General features: G+C 37.3%; 2 protein-coding genes across 3 annotated transcripts in view; both read right to left on the bottom strand.

Annotated features, from left to right (window-relative positions):
• Positions 1-751: 751 nt before the first annotated feature.
• Positions 752-7,493, bottom strand: LOC113107653 (protein-tyrosine kinase 6-like). Its single transcript, XM_026270306.1, has 8 exons — positions 7,023-7,493; positions 6,589-6,710; positions 6,020-6,186; positions 3,614-3,782; positions 3,064-3,222; positions 1,721-1,902; positions 1,473-1,626; positions 752-1,383 (listed from the first exon to the last, which is right to left on the bottom strand). Exons 1-8 carry the CDS (start codon positions 7,361-7,363, stop codon positions 1,157-1,159), a joined length of 1,521 nt encoding a protein of 506 aa, XP_026126091.1. The 5' UTR covers positions 7,364-7,493; the 3' UTR covers positions 752-1,156.
• A 655-nt stretch (positions 7,494-8,148) lies between these two features.
• nol4la (nucleolar protein 4-like a) overlaps positions 8,149-26,335 on the bottom strand; it is a 43,548-nt gene continuing 25,361 nt past the window's right edge. For both annotated transcript variants that reach the window (XM_026270304.1, XM_026270305.1), the window contains exons 4-11: positions 26,174-26,283; positions 20,894-21,047; positions 15,838-16,127; positions 15,544-15,729; positions 14,474-14,662; positions 13,704-13,823; positions 13,364-13,553; positions 8,149-13,267 (exon numbers count right to left, since the gene is read on the bottom strand). In XM_026270304.1, coding sequence (XP_026126089.1) covers positions 13,047-13,267; positions 13,364-13,553; positions 13,704-13,823; positions 14,474-14,662; positions 15,544-15,729; positions 15,838-16,127; positions 20,894-21,047; positions 26,174-26,283 — 1,460 coding nt within the window. In that variant the 3' untranslated portion in view covers positions 8,149-13,046. The remainder of the gene's footprint in view (positions 13,268-13,363; positions 13,554-13,703; positions 13,824-14,473; positions 14,663-15,543; positions 15,730-15,837; positions 16,128-20,893; positions 21,048-26,173; positions 26,284-26,335) is intronic.

Below are 26,335 nucleotides of genomic sequence, written 5' to 3'. Positions count from 1 at the left end.
ATTTAAATCTGAGATAAAACTGAAAAGCAGATGAATTATTTAAAAGAAACCAGACAGCATGAGACTATACAAGGCCTATAGGTTATAACCCTCTTTAACTCCTTTTTTTAAATTTTGTAGCCCCGCTGCTGAAGTCTGAATGATTGGGTGTCTGATTGCAGTGCACAAGAGGTGTTCAAAATTCTCCAGAGATGTCAGTCATCAGGCAGATGTCACCTTCCTGAACATCCAGTCAGTTTTCCGATTAGTCTGGCCAGGCAAGTCCAGAGTGTTCTCGATTCTATTTCTGCCTGCCATGCACCCACATCATGAACACTTTGTGGCAACACTTGTGTTACTGAGTTTGAATGTCTCCGCAGTGGCAACAATCAGCAGGGTGTGTTGCATATATACATATGTGTGTGTGTGTTTCTACGTGCAGTATAAATAGTCCAAAGTCATATCTAATCCAGAATGTCACACAATCACTTTTTTTAATGAAATGCACATTTTCTGGTGTAATGACTAGTATATTTCTGTGGTTTTAAATCCTTTAGAGGATCAGTTAGCATCTACTTGTGAACCGACTGCATTGTGCCAACTGAAAACCGCAGTGGAAAGTTTTTAGAGATTGTGTAATAACCTGCGTCCACAGGAACTGGCCAAACTCGTTCTGTTCCGGATCTTGTGTACACTCAAGTTTTAAAGCTCGTTTGCAGTAGAGAGATTTAAATGGATCATTATTGAAATTATTATTTATTTATTGAAATTTTCTAATGCAAAAACAACAACAACAATAATAATAATTTATATTATATACATTAACATTCAGAATGCAGATCTGCTGAAGGGAAGTTATTTTGTAGTATGAAGGTAAAACCTGTTAATAATGAACCTAAAACTGGTTGTATTTGTAAGTCCATGTGATCAATTCGGAAACTTATCTCGTCTAAAAATGGTAGTAAAAAAATAATCTTCAGTATCATCCAAGTAGATTTGCGGAATGTTTGATTACATCAAACGTGAATAATTCACAAATGAAATTAGAAAATAAGCACACAAAAAAGTGAAAGTGCGTGAATACTGTAAAAAGGGGTGCAAATGAGGGGAAAGGTGTTTAGATCTACAAACAACTATTGTTGGGACATTTCCACTCATTTGTCTTCGCATGGCCCTGTTAACTGATGCCTTCTGCTGGATCGGATGTGTTATTGCAGCTCTCAGAGGTCCTCTCCATACTGGAGTTCTCCAGGAGCCTTTTCAGTTCATTGAAATCTGGCCTTTCGTGAGCCGAGTCTTTCCAACACATCAGCATTATGTCATAGATGTGCGATGGGCACTTAGTGGGCGAAGGCATTCTGTACCCCGAGGTGATCACCTTGTACACATCTTGGTTTGAGAAAGCTGCAAAAATTTACATAAAAAAGATGTACTTTAACCTTTCTCAAACCTGCATAAGAAAAAAAGAGACATAAATGATGTATATACTGTACCTGGATACGGGACTCCACCATATGTGAACATTTCATACAGGAGGACCCCAAATGACCAAACATCAGATTTGTTGGAGAACCTTCCATGGCTGATGGCTTCAGGAGCACACCACTTATATGGAATTGTTTTATCTTCAGATGAGTAAAATGGGTCCTGTGAAGCAAATGCCCCACATATTTTATTTTAAGCTCATTTTAAGAGTGAATATTTTACACACTATTTTGATTAGCCACAAGGTAATCCTCACCTTGACGATGCGGGCTAGGCCAAAGTCGGCCACTTTACAGATGTAGTTGAGTCCCACTAGAACATTCCGGGCTGCCAGGTCTCTGTGGATGCTGTTCTGCTCCTCAAGGTACGCCATCCCATCAGCCACCTGGCTTGCCATTTCTATCAGTTCCTGCGGTTCCAGGTTCTGCCCCTCCTCACCTGTGAAGGGAAAACTGAAGGAATCATGTCTGTCTGCTTTAAGACTTTAGAAAAACAAGACTCAACCTGAGGAGAGCTATTAGATGTGTATATGTGAGTCCCAGTAATTTGTTTATGAAGAAACGCGATTCTAAGCTAAAAATAACAAACAAAACGAAAAACAAAACTTGTTTTTTTGGACTACTTAGTCTTTTATGTACATTTATTAAGGATATCATTATTATTGTTATCATTATTAAACATGAACGAACATCAGAGAGGAAAAAAAAATCTCTCATGCAGTTGCTCAGTTAATCTGTTTTTATAATTACCGAAATATATCTATAAAACAGCTTGTAAAGATGTCTAAAGCAACATTTACCTCAGGAAAATCATTTATATACTTAGCTCATTATAAATACATTGTAGATTTTGTAGAACTTTGTAGAAGAGCCAACATTTTAAATATACATTAAATATGTGCACTAATATATTATATAAAAGCATTACATTTTTTACCTTATACCGATTTCCCAATAAAAAAAATTTATGTTTGAATAAATCTCATAATTCTAAAAAAAATGTTTGGCATCTTTAGAGGCCCTTATCTCAGAAACAAGTTTTTTGTGACATATGACATTTAAATTATTATATCTCAACAACTGTTTGGAGTAGAAACAATGGTATCATTGATTGGTATCAAAGACTTAAAACAAGAATTTCAATTATATGAGAATAGGGAGGTCCACCTTACAGCTATAACAATAACAACTACAAAACAACTTGGAAGCACTTTCAAAAAAAATGTTCAGCTGATGAATATTATAAAAAAGCATTAACAGCCAGTCAGAATCTATTCAAGTTAACAGAGCAGGTCACAGAACAGCAGTTCGCACTCACAATAAACAGAGCATTATCATGCGTTGGTGTGGACACTAATATAGTTATAATTATGGTTATCTTCATAGTTATTGTTTTTAGTGTGACTGGGCCTTTAGATTTTATACTTTCACATTCAGTGCATAAAACTCAAAAAGTGTTTGTGGTCGAAACAGGTCAAAATGATGCACAAGGACACATATAATTACCCTTATTGACATATTACAGTAAACGTTTAAAGCCGATGTCAAAAAAAACATTCATATTTACTGGGCTGATGTTAGATAATAAAGAGGTTGTGACCTCGGAGGAAACTGAGCAGGTTGCCTTTTTCCATAAGCTCAGTGATGATGTAGAAGGGGGTGGAGCTTGTGCAGACGGCAAAGAGTGTGATGAGATGTCTGTGCCTCAGCTTTTTCAGTATTTGAGTCTCCCACAGGAACTCCCTGTGATCGAGAGACTCTAGAGGAAGAGTAGGAAACAGATAGAGCACCTCAGATAAGCATCAGTACAACAATAGTGTGCTGGAGCAATAGAGTGTGTATTAATACATCTGTCAAAATACAAAAACATGTACTCGTTCAGGGGAATTTTTCACTAATAGGCTTCAGATGTATTCTTCAAGAGTTTTCATTGTGCTACGTGCTCTATTGGATATAGGTTATGAGGGGAGTAGACTATGATCTCATTCCTCCAGCTCTCACAGTCACAGAACAAGAAACACAGCATTTCTCACATTCACACAGTATCAGGAACAGAAAACAAGTTGGCAAAGAAAAAGTAACCCATTCTATTTGAAATATCCATAAGACTTCATTTAGCCTTCTTTCCTATTTACATGCATCAACCCTACCGTTGTTTTTGAGGACCTTGATGGCCACATTGACCATGCCTTTCCATTTTCCACGATAAACATCAGCAAAGTATCCTTTGCCAAGCTCCTCTTCCAGAGTGAATTCCTCTTTAGGTAACTCCCATTCATCTACTGTTTGGTGGGAAAGATCCTGAGGTTTTGGTTCTGGCTGTTAGTATAAGAAGAAAGAGATAAACTCTGTAATGGAAGTGTGCAGTAATACAGACAAATGCATTCAGTTAAATATACATATTGTACATTCAGTTGTGGTAATAATTCAGTTTGCTGATATACAGGAATCTCTCTCTATATATATATAATATATAGGCAGAATATGTAGGGGTTGGATTAAATAATTTGACCATGCAGGCCTTAAAACAGCATCAAACCTTCTTAGAATAGCTTCATACAACTTTTGATTAGTCTTCAGGTGTATGTATCTATAATCAATGCCAGTTGATAAATAAAACAATCTCAGTTTTTTCTGTAGTCTACACAAATTAGATTAACCCCAATAATAATAGTGGGTGTTCACATTGTTTTGTCCAACCCCTGTATGTATGAAATATTGGGCCTGCGAGTAAATTCAACATGACTAGTTATTTAAAGGGGTCATGTAAGGCTTTTTAAAAGATCATTATTTTGTGTATTTGGTGTAACAGAATATGTTGACATGCTTTAATGTTCAAAAAACACATTATTTTTCAAACACTGTACATTATTGTAGGTCCTCTATGCTCCGCCTCTCTCAAAGGTGTAGTTTTCTACAAAGTCCCTCCGTCTGACAAGCGCAGTCTGCTCTGATTGACAAATTGACCCAGTGCATTGTGATTGGGCAAACACTGCCCCTTTCCATAACCGCGAGCTTCATCTTTCAAAATAAATCTAAAGACGATTAATAATGTCTTTAGTTGAACCATCAGTTCAAGCCTGTAAGGGATACAGAGTCGTGTGACGGACACAGTGTTTGCAGTACACAAGCCATGGACAGTTAAGGCAGCTGATTCCACTGCGTGACCGCCTCTCTCTCTCTCACACACGCACACAGACATGCACGCCCGCACACACAGGACGAGCAAAACTATGCATTTAAACAGTAAATAGGAAATACTTAAACTAATAACAAAACATACTTGTACAGTCACTGATTCAGAAGCACCAGATTGTCGTAGCAAAGTCAAAATTGCCTTCTCTCCTAGGTTTACGAAACGGTCGTTCATAAAATGCATTGCTGTTCTGTTGTAAGTAATCTTAAAAATTCCTAAATGCATCTACTTTCAGAAGGCCAAATAAAGTGCTTTTGCTTTCGCCTAAAAACACACAGCATCTCCCTGACATGGCTGCATCAAAACTAACTGTGGTTACTGAAACCACGGCTTCTTTCGTTGTGTGATCATTTGGTTGGCATTATGCAAATATTTCCACATAGTGACATAGACATGTGGGGGCGTGTTAGAACGAGCTGTTTTAATGGGGATGGCAGAATCTTAAATTTGATAAAGAATATCTCTTTGGTTTTGAGACGTTAGTCTTTGCAAGCCTCAAAATGGATACAAAAGCATCATAGTGTGAAGGAATCATTGAATCAGATGATTCATTGATTAGAATGAAAAGAGGGATTTGTTCATGAATTGTATAGAACTGCTCTTATGAACTTGCAAAAGACAGGATTGCCGTGAATTTCAAGAATGTAGGGGATAAACTACGTATTTGATGACTTTGGAAGACTTGAAATATTCTACGGAGATCATGTGGATCACTTTTATTATACTTTTTAGCTATTTTAAAGTTTGACAGTGAAGGAGTGATAATCAGAAAGGAGTATAATCAAAGTTATTCATCAAGTTATTAATATTGAATGAAGTAATTAGTTACTATATATTAATAAATAGTAAGACATCAAAATGTATCTACATATCTTTCCACCTTGCAGTTGAGGAGTTGAACTCTGTAACAGTAAGCTCTTTTGCCATGTCTGCCATGTCACAGAGGTCGAGTTTAACATCCATGCGTGGAGATTTTTAAGTTTATCTGTTTCAACCAATCAGAATCCTCCGGACCTGTGCCTTGATGTAATTAGTAACCCATGATAGAATTTAATTGCTGGTGATTTGAACATGTACGCTGAGCTGAAACTACAAACTATTTAATTCAGTAAACTATACTTCAATTGATTGCATCTCTGACTCCTGGTCGTCATTTAATCAACCGGTCCTTTGGGTTTAACTGTAAATTCCCCTACAACAGCATCAATCCTATTATAACTTTTGTACAAGAGTGGCCAGCGTATTCTTCAAAAATGTACCTATTGTGTTTAACAGAAGAAAGCAAATTGTTTGAAAAAAAAAAAACATGATGTATGTAAACAATGTCAAATTTTACTTGAATGATTTTTCTTTCACTCACCCGTGCACATGGCTGTGTGAGACAGATACCACAGCTCATTATGTTTGTCTTATAGTGCTCCACCAGATCCTCCAGGCTCTGAAACATCAGACTCTGATCCAAATAGAAACTTGCATTCTGATTCCGATGGACCACAATGTGTTTCACTACCCTGTCACTAATTAACACTGATGGAATGATGCACAAAGGGATAGAGATAGTAGAGGAGCACTGTTAACAGATGTTCTGATGAACTGCATCTAACATGAATTAACCCAGTGTTTCCCAACCCTGTTCCTTGAGGCACACCAACAATTTACATTTTTGAACTTTTCCAAATAAAACACACTTTAATCAGTGTAATCTACAGGAATAGGGTTGGAAAGAAGAACATGTTTGGACTATAAGCACAGCAGGTCTAATTATAACCTGATTGACCACATTTCCAGTGTAACAAAAAGCGAATGCCTCAAAGATTAATTTACTACATCATAACAATGATGTTGGATATGCAGTGTTACTTTTATAGGCTAATAGCATGGACAGAACTGGATGTAAGACCAAATTCAATAGACACAACGATTACATACCTGATAATACACACCCTATGTGATCTTTTTCACTGTGTCGCAACAAAAAAGCACCAACTCCATTCCCTGGAGCCAGCAGCAAATTCTGGGTCTCAAAGCGGTTCAGCGTCCCAAAATACCAACTAAAGAAGAACACAGTTGTTCAGATGTTGCACACAGGTCTCAAACCCAAACCACATTGGGACAGGACAGGAGTTGGGGCAGGAAAAATATGACAATTGAAAAAAAAAAACTCTGAATTGACATTGCTTTTAGTCATAAAGGTGTTAATTTTGTTGTTAGATAAGTACTGAAAAAAATGTTTATTTAAATTTTTACATATACTTATTTATCAGATTATTTATAAAGCCAACCTAGAGTGTCTGTGGATTGTTTTTACTGACAGAGTAGATGGTCTAAGAAAAAAAGAATAGAAAAAAAAGTAGCCTACTTACGGTTGCTCTTTCACCGTCTTCCTTCTCGCTAGGTAGTTTTGAGGAACGAAGCCCTTGTTTGTCACCCTTCCGTTGCTGTCCAGTTTAACGGCAGTCCACCAGTCACCCTGACGCTCGCAGATTCGGAACTGCTCTCCTTTCTGGAAGGACAGTTCCTCGTCCGCGCGAGCCTGGAAGGGCCACAGCGCCGTGTAGATTTCACCGGCGGGCTCGGAAGAGGGCGGATTCGAAGCAAGTTTGGTGGTATTCGCTGGTTTTTCAACTTCGGTCTTAGATGACCCGAACAGTCTCTCACAAAGCGCCCCCAAACTGAGGCACGAGCGGCTCCCGTCATTGGACATTTCATTTGAATGTGAATCGATGCCTGTAACAGGTTCCGGACTGATGGTACGTGGAAGCTAAGTCTTCTACCGGCAAATGACTAAACAGTGAAAGAGCTGGGAGGAGCACACACAGGTGTGCCTCAACCGCCGTCAATCTGGACAGTATTTTTGACAGCGCCTGTAGCCCTGTACCCAAGAAAGCTATTTAATTATGCAGCACAATCAGATTTGAGACGTGCTGCATATTTGCTTTGAGATTTGAGATTGTCGATTTTACTTTTTATAGGCCTAATATGTAGTATGAATTTATGTAAATTGGGATACTGTTCCTATTTGCCTTTGAGATGAAATTATCTTTGCTATTATGTAAAACATAGATTTTGTACTCTTGTATACAGTATTGCATAAAAAAGATACTTGAGCCACCATATGGAGTTTCACTGTTTTCAGACGCTGCCAGAACCATTCTAGGCTCTCAGAATTTCTAGGCTCTTTTCAAAAATGGCAGTTTTCAAAACCGTTAAAAGTTTCTGCAAGAACTCTAATAGAGTGTCCGCAGTTCTTCCAGTAATGCTTTCATAAGGAAAACGTTTTAGGCTCCAATTAAAGCAGTCTAGAGTTTCTCCAAATGGTAGCACTGTGTGTTGTGGGCTGAGGAACTCTTAACAGTGCTTCAATTTTTACATTGCATACTGCTCTGGGAAAACAACAAAGCTACAAAAACACCTGCTCTTCATTCTGGTGACATAGGACAAGAAAACAGAGATCATGGGTACTGAAAGAAAGGCAGACTGCAATGTGACTTCAGTTCACAGATTTTATTCAGACAGCTCTGGAGGAAAGAGCAACTCGGGTTGCAGGTGCTTTCTCTGACCACAGCGATGACACCACACTGAAAACTTTAAAATGTCTTAGAATGAGTCTCTCGGCAAAGTGATATGTAAAAGGCAGGAAATTCACCCACCTGTGCTTTTTCATTTTTCTTCTTTTCTTTGTTTTTACATTAAACAAACAGAATTGAATTTCACCTGCCATATTCTCCATCTTTTAGGCGGTTCACATATATTTATATATATAATTATGTTTATCAACACTTTTCTAAAGAACTCAAATATTCAGCCACATGTACTGGATTCACTTTGAAATCACAATAAATATATATATAAAAAAACAAAACACATACATAGCAAATCCAATATAATCGGGTTGATATTGGAGAGAGGGAGGACTCGTCAGCCAAGACGTAGAGACCTGGTTAAAAAAAGTAACACAGATCCAAAGGGTTCCTGAGGTTTGCATGTGTCCCGTACATAAGAACAGTGCAAGGGGAATGGCTTTCTGACTCACTAGGAGGCTTCTGACTGAGGTCAAAGAGCACAGATCAGCTGGTTTATGAGTTGGGTGAATCTGCCCCAACCGAAACACAATGCCCCAGTCTATATTCCCAATAATATAAAAAAATGACATGACATCAAGAGTTTTGTCTTTAGATTTTTCTCTAGAACAAGCATAAATAACTAGGGGACTACTGTAAGGGGGCATTTTACTCCCACATTTGTGGAGAAGAAAATTAGTGGTGCCCTTTGAGCTGATGATAAGTCCCTCCTCTCTCTCGTCCTCGGCATCTACCATCAGTAGTGACAACCACACGTCTAAAGGCCCTTACACAGACAACGTTTTGCACTGGATGTGAAACTGAAGTTGTTTGACAAAGGAAAAAAACAAAAGCAATTTACACAATGTTCTTAATTGTCTTTAAAAACCATTTGCATGGATTAAAGCAACTTGAGAAAATAAATATGCAGAGATTGATGCACAAAAGTGTGCAAAGGCCTTTACTGTGGTTTAAGTTAAGCACGTCCATGTTCTCCTCCATTCATATTTGATTTAAAGTAAAAAGCACATTGTGGGATCACGACAGGACGATAGGCAGGGCTTTACTAGGACAAACAAAACCAACAACAACAGAAATTAAAGCAACAACAAAACAAATCTTAAATTCTGTACATGTAAACATCACACACTTCCACTGAGTCAAAAAACCAGAAAGAAATCATACAAAGCTTCACATTGGTATACAAAGAGAAACTGAGCTTCAGCCTACAGTTTCTAATAAGTACAGGATTAAAAACAAATCAAATACCATAATCATAATAATATTACAAAGCACCACAAAATTAAAATATATCACAGGCAATGGTTGTTACCACATTTGATTGCAGAGTTTAGCTGCACGGTTAAAAAAAAAAGTTGTAGAATTTCTTTCCTTTTCCTTTTTCTTTTCATGTGTCATGTGTTCACCAACCTCAGATGTCCAGACAGCTTACACTTCTAATGTCATTTAGAAACAAAATGTACAAAACAAAGAGCAAAAAATCAGAGCAAACAAAGATCAATGACCTGGTACAACTTTCGAACTCTCAGTACACCAACACATTTATGGTCTGAGTAAATTCAAATGCTCGCTTTCTTGCAATCACCAAATAATTAGAATAAGCCCAGACACATTTTTCTTTCCTCAACTCAAAGCCCAATGTTTGACGGGTTCACATTCTCCTGCATGGTGTAAGGGAACAAATTATTACAATATAAAGCAAATAAAGACAGAACATTATGGCTTGAGAATGATCAGCTGCATTTCATAATTTAGGATCATTTAGTCGGTTTCAAGGCTCCATCCCATAAACATTTTTCCTTCGCGGATTGTAAAGTGCTACTATGTTAACCAATTTAATCATTTATAAAGTGTAACATCTGAATATAACTTAACTAATGATCCTGCACATATAATTTCATTTGTTTATCAATGAATCTATTTCAATGAGTAACAAGTAAGAGGTAATAAGCAGGCTTTGAGCCATATATCAACTGTAACTAAGCTGTTGAAGAACTTTTTTCTCTTTAGAAATTGTGTCATTTGGATGTCGTATTCAGTCATTTGGAGACCAATCTGAGATGCATGTTTTACATTTGGAATATTGAGACTCGCAACATCTATTCCCTTCAGTGTTCTACAACCAGAGTATTTAAAGAAAAAGTCAACAAAAAATATATTTAATTTACTAAATAAAAAAGTTACACAAAACAACAAATAAAGCACAACTGGAATGGCAAGACAGAAATAAATATATCCAGATAATAAAAAAAGAATGTTTGCAGCTAAACAGAGGAAAATGCTCTGTTCCGCATAATCATGTTGCAGAGTGAGGACACGGTTCAAGCTATGGCTACAAGACTTGAAGGCCCTGTATTGTCACCACTCCACTAAAGGCTAGAGAATCAGAGTGAGACCCAACACAACAACGCTATGCCGTTTTCCGAGGGATCAAGTCACAATTGTTCAGGATTGTCTTTTGCTTTTTTTTTAATACAGTTTTTAACAATGGCATTTGTGAACATGAGAAAATGCAGGCAGGAGGAAGAATGAGGCTGGTGTTTGAGGGGCAATGCATCGTCAATGTTCTACACTCGGTTCCTGCGGATGATGCTACCTTAGTCCACCAATCAATGCCTCTTTAAGCTCTTGGGTGTTGCTGACTGAAAGCAAAGGATGTCACCGTTGTTTCCCTTCTGCTAATAATTAGGTCCTTTCTCTCAAACTCACTATATATATAAAGCAATTTGTGCCAATAAGATGTTAAGTCCCTCTGTTTTGATTGGTCCCTGTGAAGATGAAAGTGTCTCAGTCATGAGGTTAGAAAAAAAAGAGCAGCATTCACAACTTAACAGAATGTGTTTTCGATGCAGTGCAGCATGGGGACTGCAGTCCTTGTTCTTTTTTTCCTTTTTTTTAACAAGTCAATCTACGGCCCTCTTGTCTGGGAGGTCAATGTCGCTCGTGTTCCTGTGAGTAATTTTCCTACAGTGCATGGAGGTTTGCCAAGGCAATCAAGCATTTAAGTTCAAAGTGTTCAACTCAGCACAGCTTCATTTGCATAATGTCCAACATTCCCAACCAATAGAATTTCAGCATCTTCTTTTTTTTTTGCAACCACTAATGACCATTTATTTTCGCAGTCTTTTAAGTGTGCATGTGTAAGCTAGGATGAAATTTCTTAAATTTGAATGAGGAATATATATATATATATATATATATATATGTACAAAAGACATCTGTTAATGTGTTTCTGAATGAAAACACACGACGATTAACGATTATCATCTACATTGCACCTTCTCCCCAAACCTCATTAGCATTGAACAGAAGAAGAGAGATCTTACAAAAACCCTTTTCTCTTAGATCTGTTCTATATCTAAAATGGCTAAATCTGGAGCAAATGCTGTGTGGATATGTCTATGGTAAAAGAACAACTAATACATCTGAGGAACTTTTCAAATTCTATAAAACAAGATGCCATTGACATATAGGAACCTAATCTATGTATTTTGTGCCATAGCGTAAACTTTAGGCAGGAGATGACATCATTCTGTGTAGGTTTTGGGCATCACTCCTAAATTTACAGCTATTTTTTGTTTTTTTTGTGTGCGTGTGTGTGTCTGAAAAGTCTGAACTCTCTGTGGTGGACTGATAGCTCTCACTGTGTGATTGTGCTCTGTGCAAGACACTTGCAATGCTGCTGTGAGTACAGACACCTCTTGCTTTGTGTTCTGATCATCTCATCATAAAACCACGTTTAACAAGACATCTCAGCCCTCCGAAAAGGATTAAACCTCGCTGGACTCAAAGGTAAGGAAATTTGATAAAGACACTATCATGGACATAAAGCTGTCATGAGCAATGTGTGATAGGTAGGTTTATAGAAAGAGCATAGGCAGTTTGGGGGATATCGGGGGGATTCGAGTGTCTGAAACTGTTTTATTTTTGATTTTGTAAAGCTTAGAAATAAAGTTATCTTCATAAATACATTAATAAATTAAATCATTTACTAAATTATATTAATAAATATATGATATTTTTATTAATTACATTGTTGTGGGCAAAATTCGCCTTTTTCTGTTCTGTGTCAATAAATTTTGTTTGCTGTGCACAAGAATCAACAAGATACTTCAAGTGCCTTAAACACTGATTCTAGTGACTGCAGTTTATTCTTCTATGTGCATTAACAAGTCTGTGTAAAGCACCTTATATAGTTTCAGCCAAAAAATAATACTTACCAAGTGCCAAATACAAGTTCAGTTTGGCTGGTCATTTTATTTAGAATGGTAACATAATACATGGTTTTTATTTTAACATTTTACTACAGTGCAATAAAAGGTTAAAATTAAATCCATGTTTTATGTTGGCGTTCCAGATAAAGTTACCAGTTATTCATGGTTACACCTCAAGGTTTTTATCTAACAACCCCGTAATTACTTTAAAGTTTTTATGAGAGGTAGCGTTTCATATAAATATTGGAAACAATGACCTGTGCTTTGCTTTTTACTGAAATCAATAATATAATAATAATAATAATAAGTAATTTACATTTAAATAAAATGTTGTGTTATGTTTTTAAAAAATTAGCAAATTACAGGTTCATGGCCAGTGAACCATGTTCTTAATATTTTACCCTGTATGTGCGTTTCAGACACCGCTTCTTCTGATCCCCCCATTTTGCTCCCCCTAAGTGGTGTCAAACTCCGCCTATGGGCTTTAGGTGTATATGTGTTTAAGTGCACATAGCTACATGTAACTTTCCTGTCATAGTGTGCATTTTTGTGTGTTAAAGAGAGACGGGCAGCACCAGCCTGTGTGCAGTTCTCAGTTCTGCTGCAGTATGAGGTTCTCAAGCTCATCAGCAGAGCGGAGCAGGAAGGCCGCAGACTCACGGTAACCCGCAATCAGTTGCCGAACAGCCGTGACCTCGGGCGGGCTGAGCTGGGCAGATGCCCCTCCGCCCCCTCCGCCCTGACCATGACTGTTTGAACTGGAGGAGGACGTGCTGTTGGATGCCAAAGATTTCATACTGAGATCAGTGGGACCTAAAAAAAAACAAAGGGACATATATATAAAATAGTTATCCAGTAGATCTATAGAAAATACTGGAATAGGGTTATTACAATATGTGTTTCACCCACCATTGGTTTGTGTTGTGCCATTGTTTTGGAGGCTGTTGCCAATGGTCCCGTATCCACGGAAACTGTAATTAAGTCCACCATTGGTGTAGAGTTGGTCCTGGGAGTAGGCCGAGGCGGCCAGTGTGAAGCCTGAGTTAGCCAGAGCAGCCGGATCTCTGGAGTTAGGCTTGTCTGCTGCAAATGACTCATCCTGTATGGACAAAATGGAAGGACAAAGAGAAGCGATAAGGCAAAGAAAGACACAGATATCTCACCAAGTAATCTAAAAACCAATCAACATTTTCTTGGAATGCATTCAATTTGATTTAATATCTAGAGATCAGTGCCCACATGCACTCACATGGGCCTGATAGATGTCAAGGCGCATCCTCTTCGCAGCATTCCGTGTTTCGCTCTCACATGCTGCTGCAAGGATGTTCTCAGCCATGGCGGAGGTGAGGTGAGGGGGTGTGGGCCGTGTCTGACGCCATCGGAGAGGGCAGAAAGCAAAGGTCACCACCTTATGAATTTCTTACAATGTTCTAATCTTGTAGGATGTTGTTTTTAAGTCATATTATAATTTAAACTGTAGTAAAAATCTGTATTATTTTAGCCTTTCTCTGGAACTGAACTCATTCAAATGGATATTTTATTAAAAAGTTAACGAAAGATCATTTAAAAGGGAAAATAACAGTATAGACATACATCCTTCTTGTTGCAACTACTCATATACATTCAAGTAAAAAAATACAAAAAAACATTTGATTTCAGTAATTCTTTGTCTCTACTAGTACAATCGTTTCCCGAAATGCCTGTTTTACAACATTTAATTCAAATGAGATGCAGAAAATAAGTCCAAAATAAGGTCATGGAGCTAATAAGTTGAATCAGAGTTGGTAAATAATAATGTTCAGTGCTGTGGTCCTCAAGTACCAGGGTTAAAAATTGACTGGCTGTGACCGTATCAGCCACTAGAGGTCAGTAGTTTGCTATATGTAGCAGAAAAATAATCAAGCTTGAATTTGATTTGATACATTTTAGATTGTCTGTGGTATTGTCATAGCACAGTTAATTACGGCAGATGTGCGTGTTTGTTTGTCAGCAAATTCCCATGATTCCTAATTCCCCTACCTCAAAGCCACCCTTCTTCATGCGGCGACAGGATTTGAGGTAGGTTCGGATACGCTTGCGAGCACGTTCTTGGAACTCTGGGAACTGGCGGCTGCAGGACTCGATGATGGCCTGGATTTTCTCTTTGGGCTGCTTTGAGATTGGAACCATCCGGTCTAAGTTCTCATCCACAAACAACCGCACAAACATCTGAAAACAAAGAAATATAAGAGCAGTCCAACAAATGAAATAGAAAAGAATAGAGCATATAACAGGAAAATAATTGTATTTAATTTAATCTGATGTTTGTCATTAAGGTGTAAGCATGAAGAGGGAAGAGAAATGTAACTGGAGAAACTTTTACTTCAACTTTGAGAAGAAAATAATCATTAGGGTTCAGCAGGGCACCGAGTTGTTTCTATTTTTATTCAAATGATTTTTTCCCTCAATGTAATTTATATTACCAGCATAACAATTTGAGAGAAAGGTGGAAATTAAAAAGTCAATATAAGAATTTCTGTATGTCTTCATACTTGTTTTCTCAAGCTGCATGAACTCCACCAGTCTGTGTAAAACCTGACGATCATATTAATTAGACTAATATAATTTAAGTGCTACATTTTTTTCATTAGGTTTAAACTAGTTTTTCAGTCTTATTTTGGTTTTTACTTATTTCCAGTAATTAATTTTAGAACCCAAACCTAGTTACCAAGGCAACATTTAAAACTTTTTAGTTTGAGTTTTCGCCAAATATTTCTATTTTATTTCTGCTGTATTTCAATTAACATAAATGTTTTGAATAGATTTAGCTTTGGTCCCAATCCAGACCACCATGATTTAAGAACAGCTCAAAATAAATAAATTGTTCTTATTCATTTTTCGTAAATTGCATTTCTTTGCTTTACATTTTAAAAAGATTACACTGTTTTTGAATCCCAGTCTGTCAAATGTGTTTTTCAGACTTTTGGACTCCACTGTACCTCCAAAAATAAGCTATGTAGGTAACTGAAGCTTAACAGCTAGAAAATACCAAATCTGATGTCCACTATAAGAAATATGAGCGATAAAGTAGTTAAGGGAATCAGTCTCACATTAAAAGCTTTAAGTCGTTCAGGGTCCAGGCCCTCGGCGTCATTTATCTTGTCACTGTCATCATGGTCATCGTGATCGTCGTCATCATCATCTATGACCTGTGAGCGGCCGGGGGTCATGTCCTCCCCGCACGTGCTCAGTTCCGTCTTGACAGAGTCATAGCTTCCTGAGCTGTACTGAGGGGACTGTACAACAAACAGTATGTCAGAATCTGAACACCATTATGGATACTATTACCTTACATTTGAACATTACAATTCTTAAGAATAATACGGAAAAATGTTGTCTCATACCTTGTTACCGTACTCAGTTTTGACGGGGAATTTTCTGTTGGGGTCAGATGTGTAGGATCCGAGTGTGAGTCTGTCGCTCAGGTTGACAGGCTGCTGTCCCTCCTGCGATGAAGAGGACGATGAAGTGTTGCTGAAGTCCAGTGGCGCTGCGGCACCATTACCGTTCACCTCTCCGTATGGAACCACCCCCTCAGATGCAGGAACTCCTCCTGTCGCCATGGCAGCACCGCCAGGCGGAGTCAGTGCAGGCAGACCGTTCGCTGTGCTGCCATTCTCTGAAGAGGAATCATCTGAGAGACAGACACAGAAAGAAATGTTTGAATGCGTGTTCATAAAGTCACACATGTGGATGTGGGGTCTAGCTGTATGTGCGTCAGTGTGTGTCTCATGGAGGAAGGAGAGTGTGCTGTGTGAAGGTGTTTGTGTGGACATTGGGGTCAACTGTCAAAGCAGTGGAAGGCAGCAGAGGTGAAGAGAGAGACGGCTGGGATGAGATGGGTGTGTGGTTCTGCCAGAGTCTTCTGACTGGACAGGAGGAAGCATTCGGAAAAACAGAGCTTACAGGTCAAGAGGCAAAAGATGAAAAAGAAAGAACCCTTTTTGTCCACTCTTTTAGGATTAGAATCAGAATCAGAAGAGCTTTATTACCAAGGAATCTGACTTGACGACAGGGGCTTCCAGTGCAGACATACTGCAGACATACATGTACATGATAGTGCAGACACACATAGAAATAACACATTAGGGATGGAATATAACACTAATATATGATGTTTAGATAAATGTACAGATGTGTTATAAGTGTGCAGAATCTGCAGATATTTGCAAAGTGTGCAGTTTACAAGTGTACATATTTTTGGATTCTCTGTATAAATATGTCCATTGTGATGTATAATTATGAAAGTTTAATTGTTCAGGCTGAATACAGCCAGCGGGAAAAAAAACTGTTCTTGTGCCTGACTGTTGTGGTGGTCAGTGCTCTGTAGAGTGTGAGAACAGATGTGACATGCTAAACCCCTGTGGATTATTGACTGTACACAAAAAAAACTGAGATGTTATGCAATTTTATTGTCTTGTTTCCAGTAAAAATATGTACACTGCTGTTCAGTGGTTTGGGATTGATACGATTTTTTATGTTTATGAAACAAGTCGTTTATGCTCACCAAGGCTGCATTTATTTATCAAAAATAAGGTAAACCAGAAATACTATTACAATTTAAAATAACTCTTGTTCTGCATATCTTTGAGAAAACTGGTACCTTTCTTGTCAGGATTTTTTGATGAACAGAAGATTATAACATTATAAAGCCTTTACTGTCACTTTGCATCCTGAATATAAGTATTAATTTATAAAAAATCGTATTCACTCTAAACTTTTGAACAGTAGAATAAAAATTCCTAAAAAAAAGGTTAATTTACTTTAGAAACAATAATAAGGTTTTAATAATAACAACTTAATTTTTTTTTAACCATTACAAAAAAGGTAAATAAATAAATAATTGCTTCAATATATATATTGAAGATGTTTAAAGCAAGAAATATATGTCCTTTATATATGTCCTTTAAAATTACTTTCAATAATGTAATCATTTTAAATTAGTCATATTTTCGGCTATTCATTAGCTAATCCAATGAGACATTGAGGCCCTCTACGTGGACAAAGAGATTGGTCTAAATGAACAATACAGTACGTCAGGAACTAATGACATAAACAACAAAAAGGACGGCTCCTCTCTGATGATGGGGTGTGGGTTAAATCATCATTCTCTTGCCCTGCATGGCTCTAAACAGCACACTAGTCTGCTGTGAGTCAAGGGAGGGATCCATTAGTGCATGGTCACATTTATATAAAGTACAGCATGGGGTAAAAGCCTTATTATTTTGCAAAACACAGGCAGCGGATCATAAACACATCCCATAACAGCCACACTAGACACTGCAGACATTGAAATTACAAAGCAGATTTGAGTAATCAAGGGGCAGTACTGGTAGCCCACAAAAGTGTGTCTGATAACAACAAGAGTAAAAGCTATATCTAAACCAGTCCCAGACAGTCTGGATGTGTTTGCTCCACATAAACAGTGTTGTCAAGGTTTTTTTTTCACCTCTTGATATTTCCCATTGAAACAATAAGTTTGGAAGGGACATATCACTGTATATATAATCACTGTGTATAATATATATATATATATATATATATTCACCCTTCTCTACTATATAGTACAAGAAGAACAGTATGTGAAAAGTTTATATCTGAGTTCAATGTATTCCAGTATCCCTCAACAATAGAAGAAAAAAAAGGACTTGGATAAACTAGTAATTATCTGATTCGACAAAAATCTGTGTAGTAACGGATAAATTGGCAGTATTTTTAGTCCCTATTTCAGGAAGAGAAACTTACAAATGTGTATACCTGTTAAAAGTGTGTTTTATTAATATTTATAAAAGTGTGTTTTATTAATATTTATAATTTATAAATTCACACACACACACACAAAAAAACCTTTGGGCTCTGTAAGATTTTTTAATGTTTCTCAAAGAAGTCTCTAGTTTAATAGTTTGATGCATAGAAAGTTCAAAACAGCATTTTTTATGTATCGACTATGTCTTTTGATCAATTTGATCCATCCTTGCTGAATAAGTAGTCATTTCTTTCGGAAAAAAAAAGAAAAAAACCTTCCTGACTATTGCTAACTGATTTAATCTTAAAAGACTTTTACTGTTAACTTCATGTCAGGTTGATTCAGTCATTCTAAATTATATTCGAAGAAAATGTAGTGGAAAAAAACCTGAAAAATCCTATACTTTGTGCTAACATTTTACACCGGATTCGACTGCCTCATAACATTGGGTCAGTTAAGCGCTGGGGTTGTGCAAGGATTGCTTCTGAAAAAGGGATCGATACCAGTGCTTTGTGCTCAAATGTCCAGACATAGTAAGCATCACACATCATATTTTGTTTTCCAGAAGAGCTTCTTGGCTCTCTGTAAGGCTAATGTTGCTAAAGCTATCATTGTCTCTGCCTTTTTTTCACTAATGCTGCCTTCACATACTACCAGAATGATCGTGAATAGGAATGTGGTAGTTGAAAATTGCGTTTCGAAGCAATTTGAGGTCAGTAACATGTCACTGTAACACTGGTCTGCCTGCAAGCATGAGCTCTTGAAGCTCTGTACTCTTCTGAGGAGGGAACAGGGTAGCCTGGTTTTGGCAACAAAACCCTCCAGTGGACATGAAAAGCAACCAGTGGCAACAGTGTTAAAGTAGCCCAATTCCATGGGAAAACCGTGAACCTGGCAAAACTGTAAGGGAGGCGGGAGCACAAGCTCATTTTCATTTAAAGGGGGCATACACATAAACAAGAGCTTTTGGGCTCATACCCTAAATGTGGCAATTTCAAGAAGCTATGAAAAATTATCTGTGGGGTATTTTGAGATCAAACTTTGCATACACACTCTGGGGACATCATAGAAATATTTTATCAATGCATTCTATGGCACCTTTAACAATTTTATAAGTGCAATCATAAACAGTATTCCTACTTTGGTTCTGAGACAGCGATAAGTCAAACAAGTTAACCCAGACAAGCTTACAAGATCACAGATCTGACCACCATTCCTAAAATACTATCGTCCCTCTATAGGATAATTCCCAGAGGAGCCTCTAAAGCTGTCCGTCAAGGGTAAGGTGCACTGAGCATGTGCACAGCCCTATAGTCACTTTCTCTCTCTTTATGATGAAGTAAGTGGACACGCGTCAGTGTGTGTGGCCATACCATTCCCTGCAGCCCCCTTAGAGCAAGATTACATGGGATTAGCCCACAAAGAAGTAACCCAGGCTGCTTCCTCCCTTTCTACCACCCAATAAGACCCTTAACTGTCCTAGCAGCCATTTTAAAAAAAACATTTCCACGTCCCCCTCCCCCTGCCCTCATATTCTTCTCTCCTGCCCCATTCATACACCGTCACAGCCCCCTGCACTCAGCTGAATTATAGACAAGACAGAGGGAGCGAGTGCTGGTGAAAAGAAGGAAGTGTGTTCAATTCAAAATGGGGGCAGGGTCAACAACCCTGAAGCCTTGCAGTTGTTTACCCTCATCTGCAAATATGGGAGCCTTGGCCAAATATTATGCCATAAATTCTGCTTTAGAGATTATTATATTATTTATGACAATTTTTATATTATCTATAGATATCGATTAGAATTTGTAAAATTTTGCTTACATAGTAATAACAATAACACAGGTGATACAGAAGATATGTAGATTTGAGTCAGATTACATATAGAATACAGTATGTCCTTAACTTTGTCATGTAATATGTACTTTTGCCTATAATGTTTGCACTTTCTAATTGTTTGTATACACACACACACACACACACACACACACACACACACATATATATATATATATATATATATATATATATATATATATATATATATATATATATATATATATATATATATATATATATATATATATATATATATACTGAGTATACTGTTGTCTACTGTTGTCTATCTATCTGTGTCTATCTGTCTTTCTGTCTTTCTGTCTTTCTATCTATCTATCTATCTATCTATCTATCTATCTATCTATCTATCTATCTATCTATCTATCTATCTATCTATCTATCTATCTATCTATCTATCTATCTATCTATCTATCTATCTATCTATCACAGAAGCCCAGACAATTGTGGACGGCATACCTTATAGAACTTCACACTGAAGATTTCACATACAGACCAACATGAAAAAATAAGGCTGTGTTGGCATGGCTCCGCATACCCCAGACATCCATTTAACCGGCATCTGTCCAGAGCATAATGGAAGAGAGCGAGAGAGGCTGGAGTGCCGGGAAAAGGGCTATAATGGGCCTTCAGGCACCTCTTCAACATCAGCTTTACAAGACACTTATCAGACTCTCACAAGCACAAAGTCTTCACTGATAAATGCTGACAAACATCCGTAAAAGGTGGCTGTTATTTCAATGAAATGTACAGCTACGTAAACACAGTGTGAATGAGAAAGAGAGAGAGAGATATCATACCTTCTTCCTCTTTAATGCTGGGCTGTGGCGGTGTAGGCATCCTCTCTGTGTACGGGGCGGTGGGGCTGCTGGGCTCTGCGGCTGGAGCACGCTCAGTAGAGACCCACGCGGGCTCAGCCATGTCCAAATCCTCACTGCTTACCGAACTCTCATCCTGTATGTGTGTGTGAGAGGGGGGGGGGGGGAGTCAGAGAGCTCAGGATATTCTGTGCACAAAATGAAGCTTACCCACCCCACTATCACCTAGACATCACTAGATTCTCCCACATCTCCTCCACAGCATCTAGACAGCCAGAGTCCTCAAACTTGAGTCAAAATAAACATTCTCTTTCCTGCACTTCCTGTTTGGTTCATCCATACTGCTATATATAAGATGTAAATTAAGCAACACCTCACTTAACAAACAGTTTTCTGTTTTACATCAGTCCATTATCATCCCAGTGTGTCCTTTCTTGAGGAAACTCCACATTCTGGGATGGGGGTGGAAATGGACAGAAGGAGGAGACTCTTAAATAATTAGTGACTATGAAGGGAGCTATTTTTAACCCTGTTGGAACCAAAACCCAAAAGATGCACACACACCATGAGGAGAGCATAAGATATGTATTGCTTCACCAGGAATCACACATTATGGTTGGGAATTACAGAACAACTTGTAGTACAAACAGTTCACTGCATGCACATTTTTGTCTTTAGAGTTCGGAACTGTGTAAAAATCCACATAGTGTATTTATGCTTTCACAGCAGTGTTCATTTGCCGGTGTTAACTAAAACTACCAACTATTAAAAAATTTTTGGTGATTCAAAGAAAGCTTAAAAATAAAATGAAAAATGTAAAATAAAAAGTAACTGAACTGAAATTTGTAGTTCAAGTACTAAATGACTAAAACTAAAGTATTTAAATCAATATATATAACTACTAAAAAGCAAATTAAATAAAATGTCAAAAGTATTTATTTTAACAATAATATACAGAAAACACAAATAATGTCAAACCATAACAGGTTGTAGTATTTATTAATATAAAATAGCATGCAAAACCTGCATAGTAAAAGTATATTGAAGTACTGACTGTTTTTTAGAAACTAATTTCATTATGACATGATGTTACAGCACAACGTATTCTGACTATATCAAGCTACTTACTTCAAGTTCAAATTCTGAAAGCTAAGGAAAAACTGTCAGTTTTACAAGTATTCAGCTCTTACAGCTTAACTCCTTCCTGGATGTTGTTTTTTTCTTCTAATAATATTGCTTCTGCATTGCTTGTGCAAATATTTCTCATCAGTGTGTTCTAATCCAAACTAATTATCATCAAAGACCAAATATTTTTTCGGCATGAATTTATTTTAAATATACTTTCCATCATCTATTCATGCTGACACAGTGTGTATGTCAGAATAAGCGCTTTCCATGTTTAGCAGACTGAAGGCATAGCAAATTACGTCGTGACCCTTGCCTTCACCTACGCTATAGGCGTGAACACACCTCTCTACCTCCGCTGTTGTCATGACAATGAAGCTGAGAGAAAGTTCACCATGATTTGCAGCAGGTTTTAGTGCTTCTGGTAAAGTTAGCATCAACATTTTCTTCATCGCCTCCCCTCCCCAACCAGTCCAGAAAAACCCATAATACACCCTGTGCCACCCATCTGCTCAGATCAAAACCTTACAAAATACAAATGCTAATCTTCTAGCCGCTGTGTTAAAGACTAGCATCCACCCCCACCCATGTGTGCCACTTCCTCATTTTTAGCACAAACAAACCCCTCTTTTCATTATCCAACCATCCCCCTCTGCACTAATACACCCTAAACTAGAACATTTCCTTGTTTATCCAAAAGACCCTCAAGCACCTGGGCATTAAATTACTCCATTCTCAGCTGTATTTATTAACATACTTCAGCTTGCCCTGACAATTAAAAGTAATTCCCAACAAGCTCAATTTATTTAGCATCCCATTACCGAGAATCTTTCTCTCCCCACACACACACACAAACAAACAAATCCGGACTCCACACTACAGGATGTGTCCCTGATTCCGTGTTTATTGTTTCCATGGTATCCTGAAGAGTAGAGCAGGCTGGAAGAATGTAATCATCAGTGGTGCTCTAGAGAAGGTGAGAAATGCAGGTGTGCAGATGGAGACGTGTGTGAGAGAGAAGATTTCATCTCCAAACTGTCACTTCCCGTTTTCAGCAATGCACTGCTAACAGGAAAGAGGTCTGACACAAAACATCCTGGGACCCCACGGAGGAGCTAATGGTCACAAATGAACTGATTTAACACAACAGATTCATCGAGCATGTCAGGTGTTCATTCGTAAATGTGATTTAATGCTCTCCTGTGCAGCTGTGAATCAAAACACTAGCATGTGCAAACATACACACATGCACATACTGTAAACATGGATACATGTGATTCATAGATTAGTCTTGTGAGAAATTTGATTCCTCTGAGGTTTGTTTAGAGGGCTGATGTGTGCGCTGCTGACTCCATTAGGTACCAAGTGGAGCATCAGTAACACGAGCAATGAGAAAGAGAGGGGGGAAAAGACAGGGACAAGAAAAGATCAATGCAGACGCAGGTATAAAGACACAAAAGAGAAAGGCATAAACTACCATTCAATCTTTTGGGATCAGTATTTCCTTTTTTAAATCATCAATTAATACTTATATTTAGCAAGGACGCATTCAATTGATCAAAAGCAGGCCTAATAGAAATATTTTTACATTGTTACAATTTTTTTTATCTCAAATAAATGCTGTTCTTTTGAAATTTCTATTCAACAAAGAATCTTGAAGAACAATTGTCATGGCAGCACAACAGAATTATTTCCGAAGGTTAATAGTGAAGAATGTTAGGGCTGGTGAAAATTCAACTTTGCATCATAGGAATAAATAACATTTTAAACATAGTATCAAAATAGAAAACAGTTATTTTAAATTGTAATAACATTTTACAAAATAAAAAAATCTGATAAATGCAGCGTTGGGGATCATATCTTCTTTCAAAAACATAAATAAATCTTACCAACCACAAATGGTATGGCATGGAATGGAATGGTAGTGTAGCTCAGAAAATAAATAATACAATAACATACAGTTGTCCTCTAAGTGGATATCTATTTTGCAAATGTGACCCTGGACCAAAAAACCTTAAGTCTTAAGGTAGATTCAGAGTTTTATACATAAATAAACTTTCATTGATGTATGGTTTATTAGGATAGGATATTTGGCCGAGATACAACTATTTTAAAATCTGAAATCTGAAGGTGCAAAAAAAAAATTTTGAAATTCTTTAAAAAATTGCTTTGAAGCTGTCCAAATGAATTCTTAGCAATGCATATTACTAAACAAAAATTATGCTTTGATATAGTAACAGTAGGAAATTTACTAAATATCTTCATGGAACATAATTTTTACTTAATATCCTAATGATTTTTGGCATTAAAGGAAAATCGATAATTTTGACCCATTCAGTGATTTTTTTTTTGGCTATTGCCAAAAATATACCTCAGCGACTTAAGTTTGGTTTTGTGGGCCAGGGTCACAACTTTTATGTAATTAACCTGGCATACTTCGACAAATCCAGTGATTACTGCATCCTCAACAGGATTCATTGTATCAGCACAGCACCTTTGTCTAATGAAGGACTAACAAAAAATAAATAAAATAAAATAAAATCCTGTGCCCCCACTCCAGAAATTGTGTAAATCCAGCCAAATAAAACTGAGCATGCCAGATGGAGAAAGTGCAATATGCATCAGCCAGTCACTGAACAACAGACGGCCTGTTGGTGTGCTGTCAGAAGGTAAGACTTTAACCTAATAATCTGAGAGAAATGATTTGTTTATAAGAATGTTGTTTGAGCCCATACTGCAGCCCTAATCCTAACTTTAGCCCTGAAATCTGATTGGTTGATAGGAATGTTGATCCCAGAACACATCCTATAGATTGGTGAATTACATAAAAATAAAGATGCAATAAAATAGAATAACACACTCTAAACTATCTTCAATCTGTGCTATCTGATTGATTGCCATACGACATGAAGAGAAAAAACAGTGCCGTCAGTTTTTACATCTTATTTTTATGTATACTTATTTTACTTATTTACATCAAATATTGTCTTTTTTTTATATATGGGGGACTGATAGTTTTCAACAAATATAACAATTCTAGATAAAATATGTTGTTCAGTGAACCTCCCAGAAATGTATTTTGTCTTTTTCTGCAGTGGAAAATCATCCAACTCCAAGCAACAAATTGTACAGATTATTTTTATTTCATAGAGATTGGTACAATGGCGCCCCCTACCCACAGGCCTGTAGGATACCTACTAGTATATACTGTATATTCCTACTTGTATAGGAATGTCTGTTCTATTCGAACATGTTATATTAAATTAAAATATTCCTAAATTTTAAAATAATAATAATAAATAATAATAAAACTGTTTCTCCAGCACGGCTGATGTCTCTAACCTGAGGTCAGATTCGGTGAAGCTGGACAAGGTTAATGTACAGTAGCATGTCACAGGTACATACTTCTAAAATAAATGCCCTACAGATTCATCTCTGTACATTTCACGCTTTGCATGCAATCTTAGCAAGCTTTTTTAACTGCACTATAATTTATACTATGTTGTGTTATGAGATGCAGACATTAAAGTTAAAGTGATCCTGGAAGAGAAAAATCTTGACAGGGAGCTGTAAATTCATTTGACCCAGTGATGTGCACTGGTATATCTTTAGCTATTCTAAAGATACTCTACATACATGCTTTTTATTTTCAGCTTACAATTACATCCATGTACATCAGTGTATTTGAGTGCTATAAGGGACTGTCTTTCACAAGGATGGGAGTTGTGTATTTACCATCACCCCATTTATATAGCACAGTGACCCACAGACACATCCAGCAATTGCTATTCCAGGCATCACATATACTGTTGCTGAGGCAACCATTTCTATAAGAGTTTACCGTGACAACCACACATTGCACCATGAGGCCTTGTCGCAGTTCCTTTGAGCTGGGTGACTTTTACATTAAATTCTTTGCCCAGATACTGAGGCATATTAAGCATCATATATTGTCTCTAAAAGTCAGGTTTAGGAGCTGTCAGCAAACTCACAGAATGGAAACAGTACTTCAAAACAAAATTATTTTAACTTCAATGTTTGTGATTACAAAACCAAACTGACAATTCTTTAAGGATTGTAAAACAAAGCATCTCTGTGCTTTTGTACCTGTCAATCACTTGCTTGGCTTGAACCTACCTGCTCATTGGTGTTCATGCACTGTAGTTTCATCTGTTTTAGATAGGTGGCAGTGAGAGGCATGTTGTAATCGATGAGGTCTGGGACCAGAGAGGTGGGCCGGTCATTTTCTGTGGGGGAAAAACAACAAATGAAAGTTCACATTGATTGATTTACTGATTA

This window comes from Carassius auratus, chromosome 8 (genome assembly GCF_003368295.1).
Source record: "Carassius auratus strain Wakin chromosome 8, ASM336829v1, whole genome shotgun sequence".
Lineage (NCBI taxonomy): Eukaryota > Metazoa > Chordata > Actinopteri > Cypriniformes > Cyprinidae > Carassius > Carassius auratus.
Note: the sequence above shows the minus strand (reverse complement) of the source record. Positions and strands in the feature narration are given on the sequence as shown.

Coding starts and splice junctions, on each gene's coding strand:
- LOC113107653 (XM_026270306.1), bottom strand. CDS start 7,363: ATGTCCAATGACGGGAGCCGCTCGTGCCTCAGTTTGGGGGCGCTTTGT. Junction 1,903..3,063: donor CCTGCTCAGTTTCCTCCGAG/GTCACAACCTCT, acceptor TTCCCTTCACAG/GTGAGGAGGGGCAGAACCTG. Junction 1,384..1,472: donor TGGTGGAGTCCCGTATCCAG/GTACAGTATATA, acceptor AAATTTTTGCAG/CTTTCTCAAACCAAGATGTG.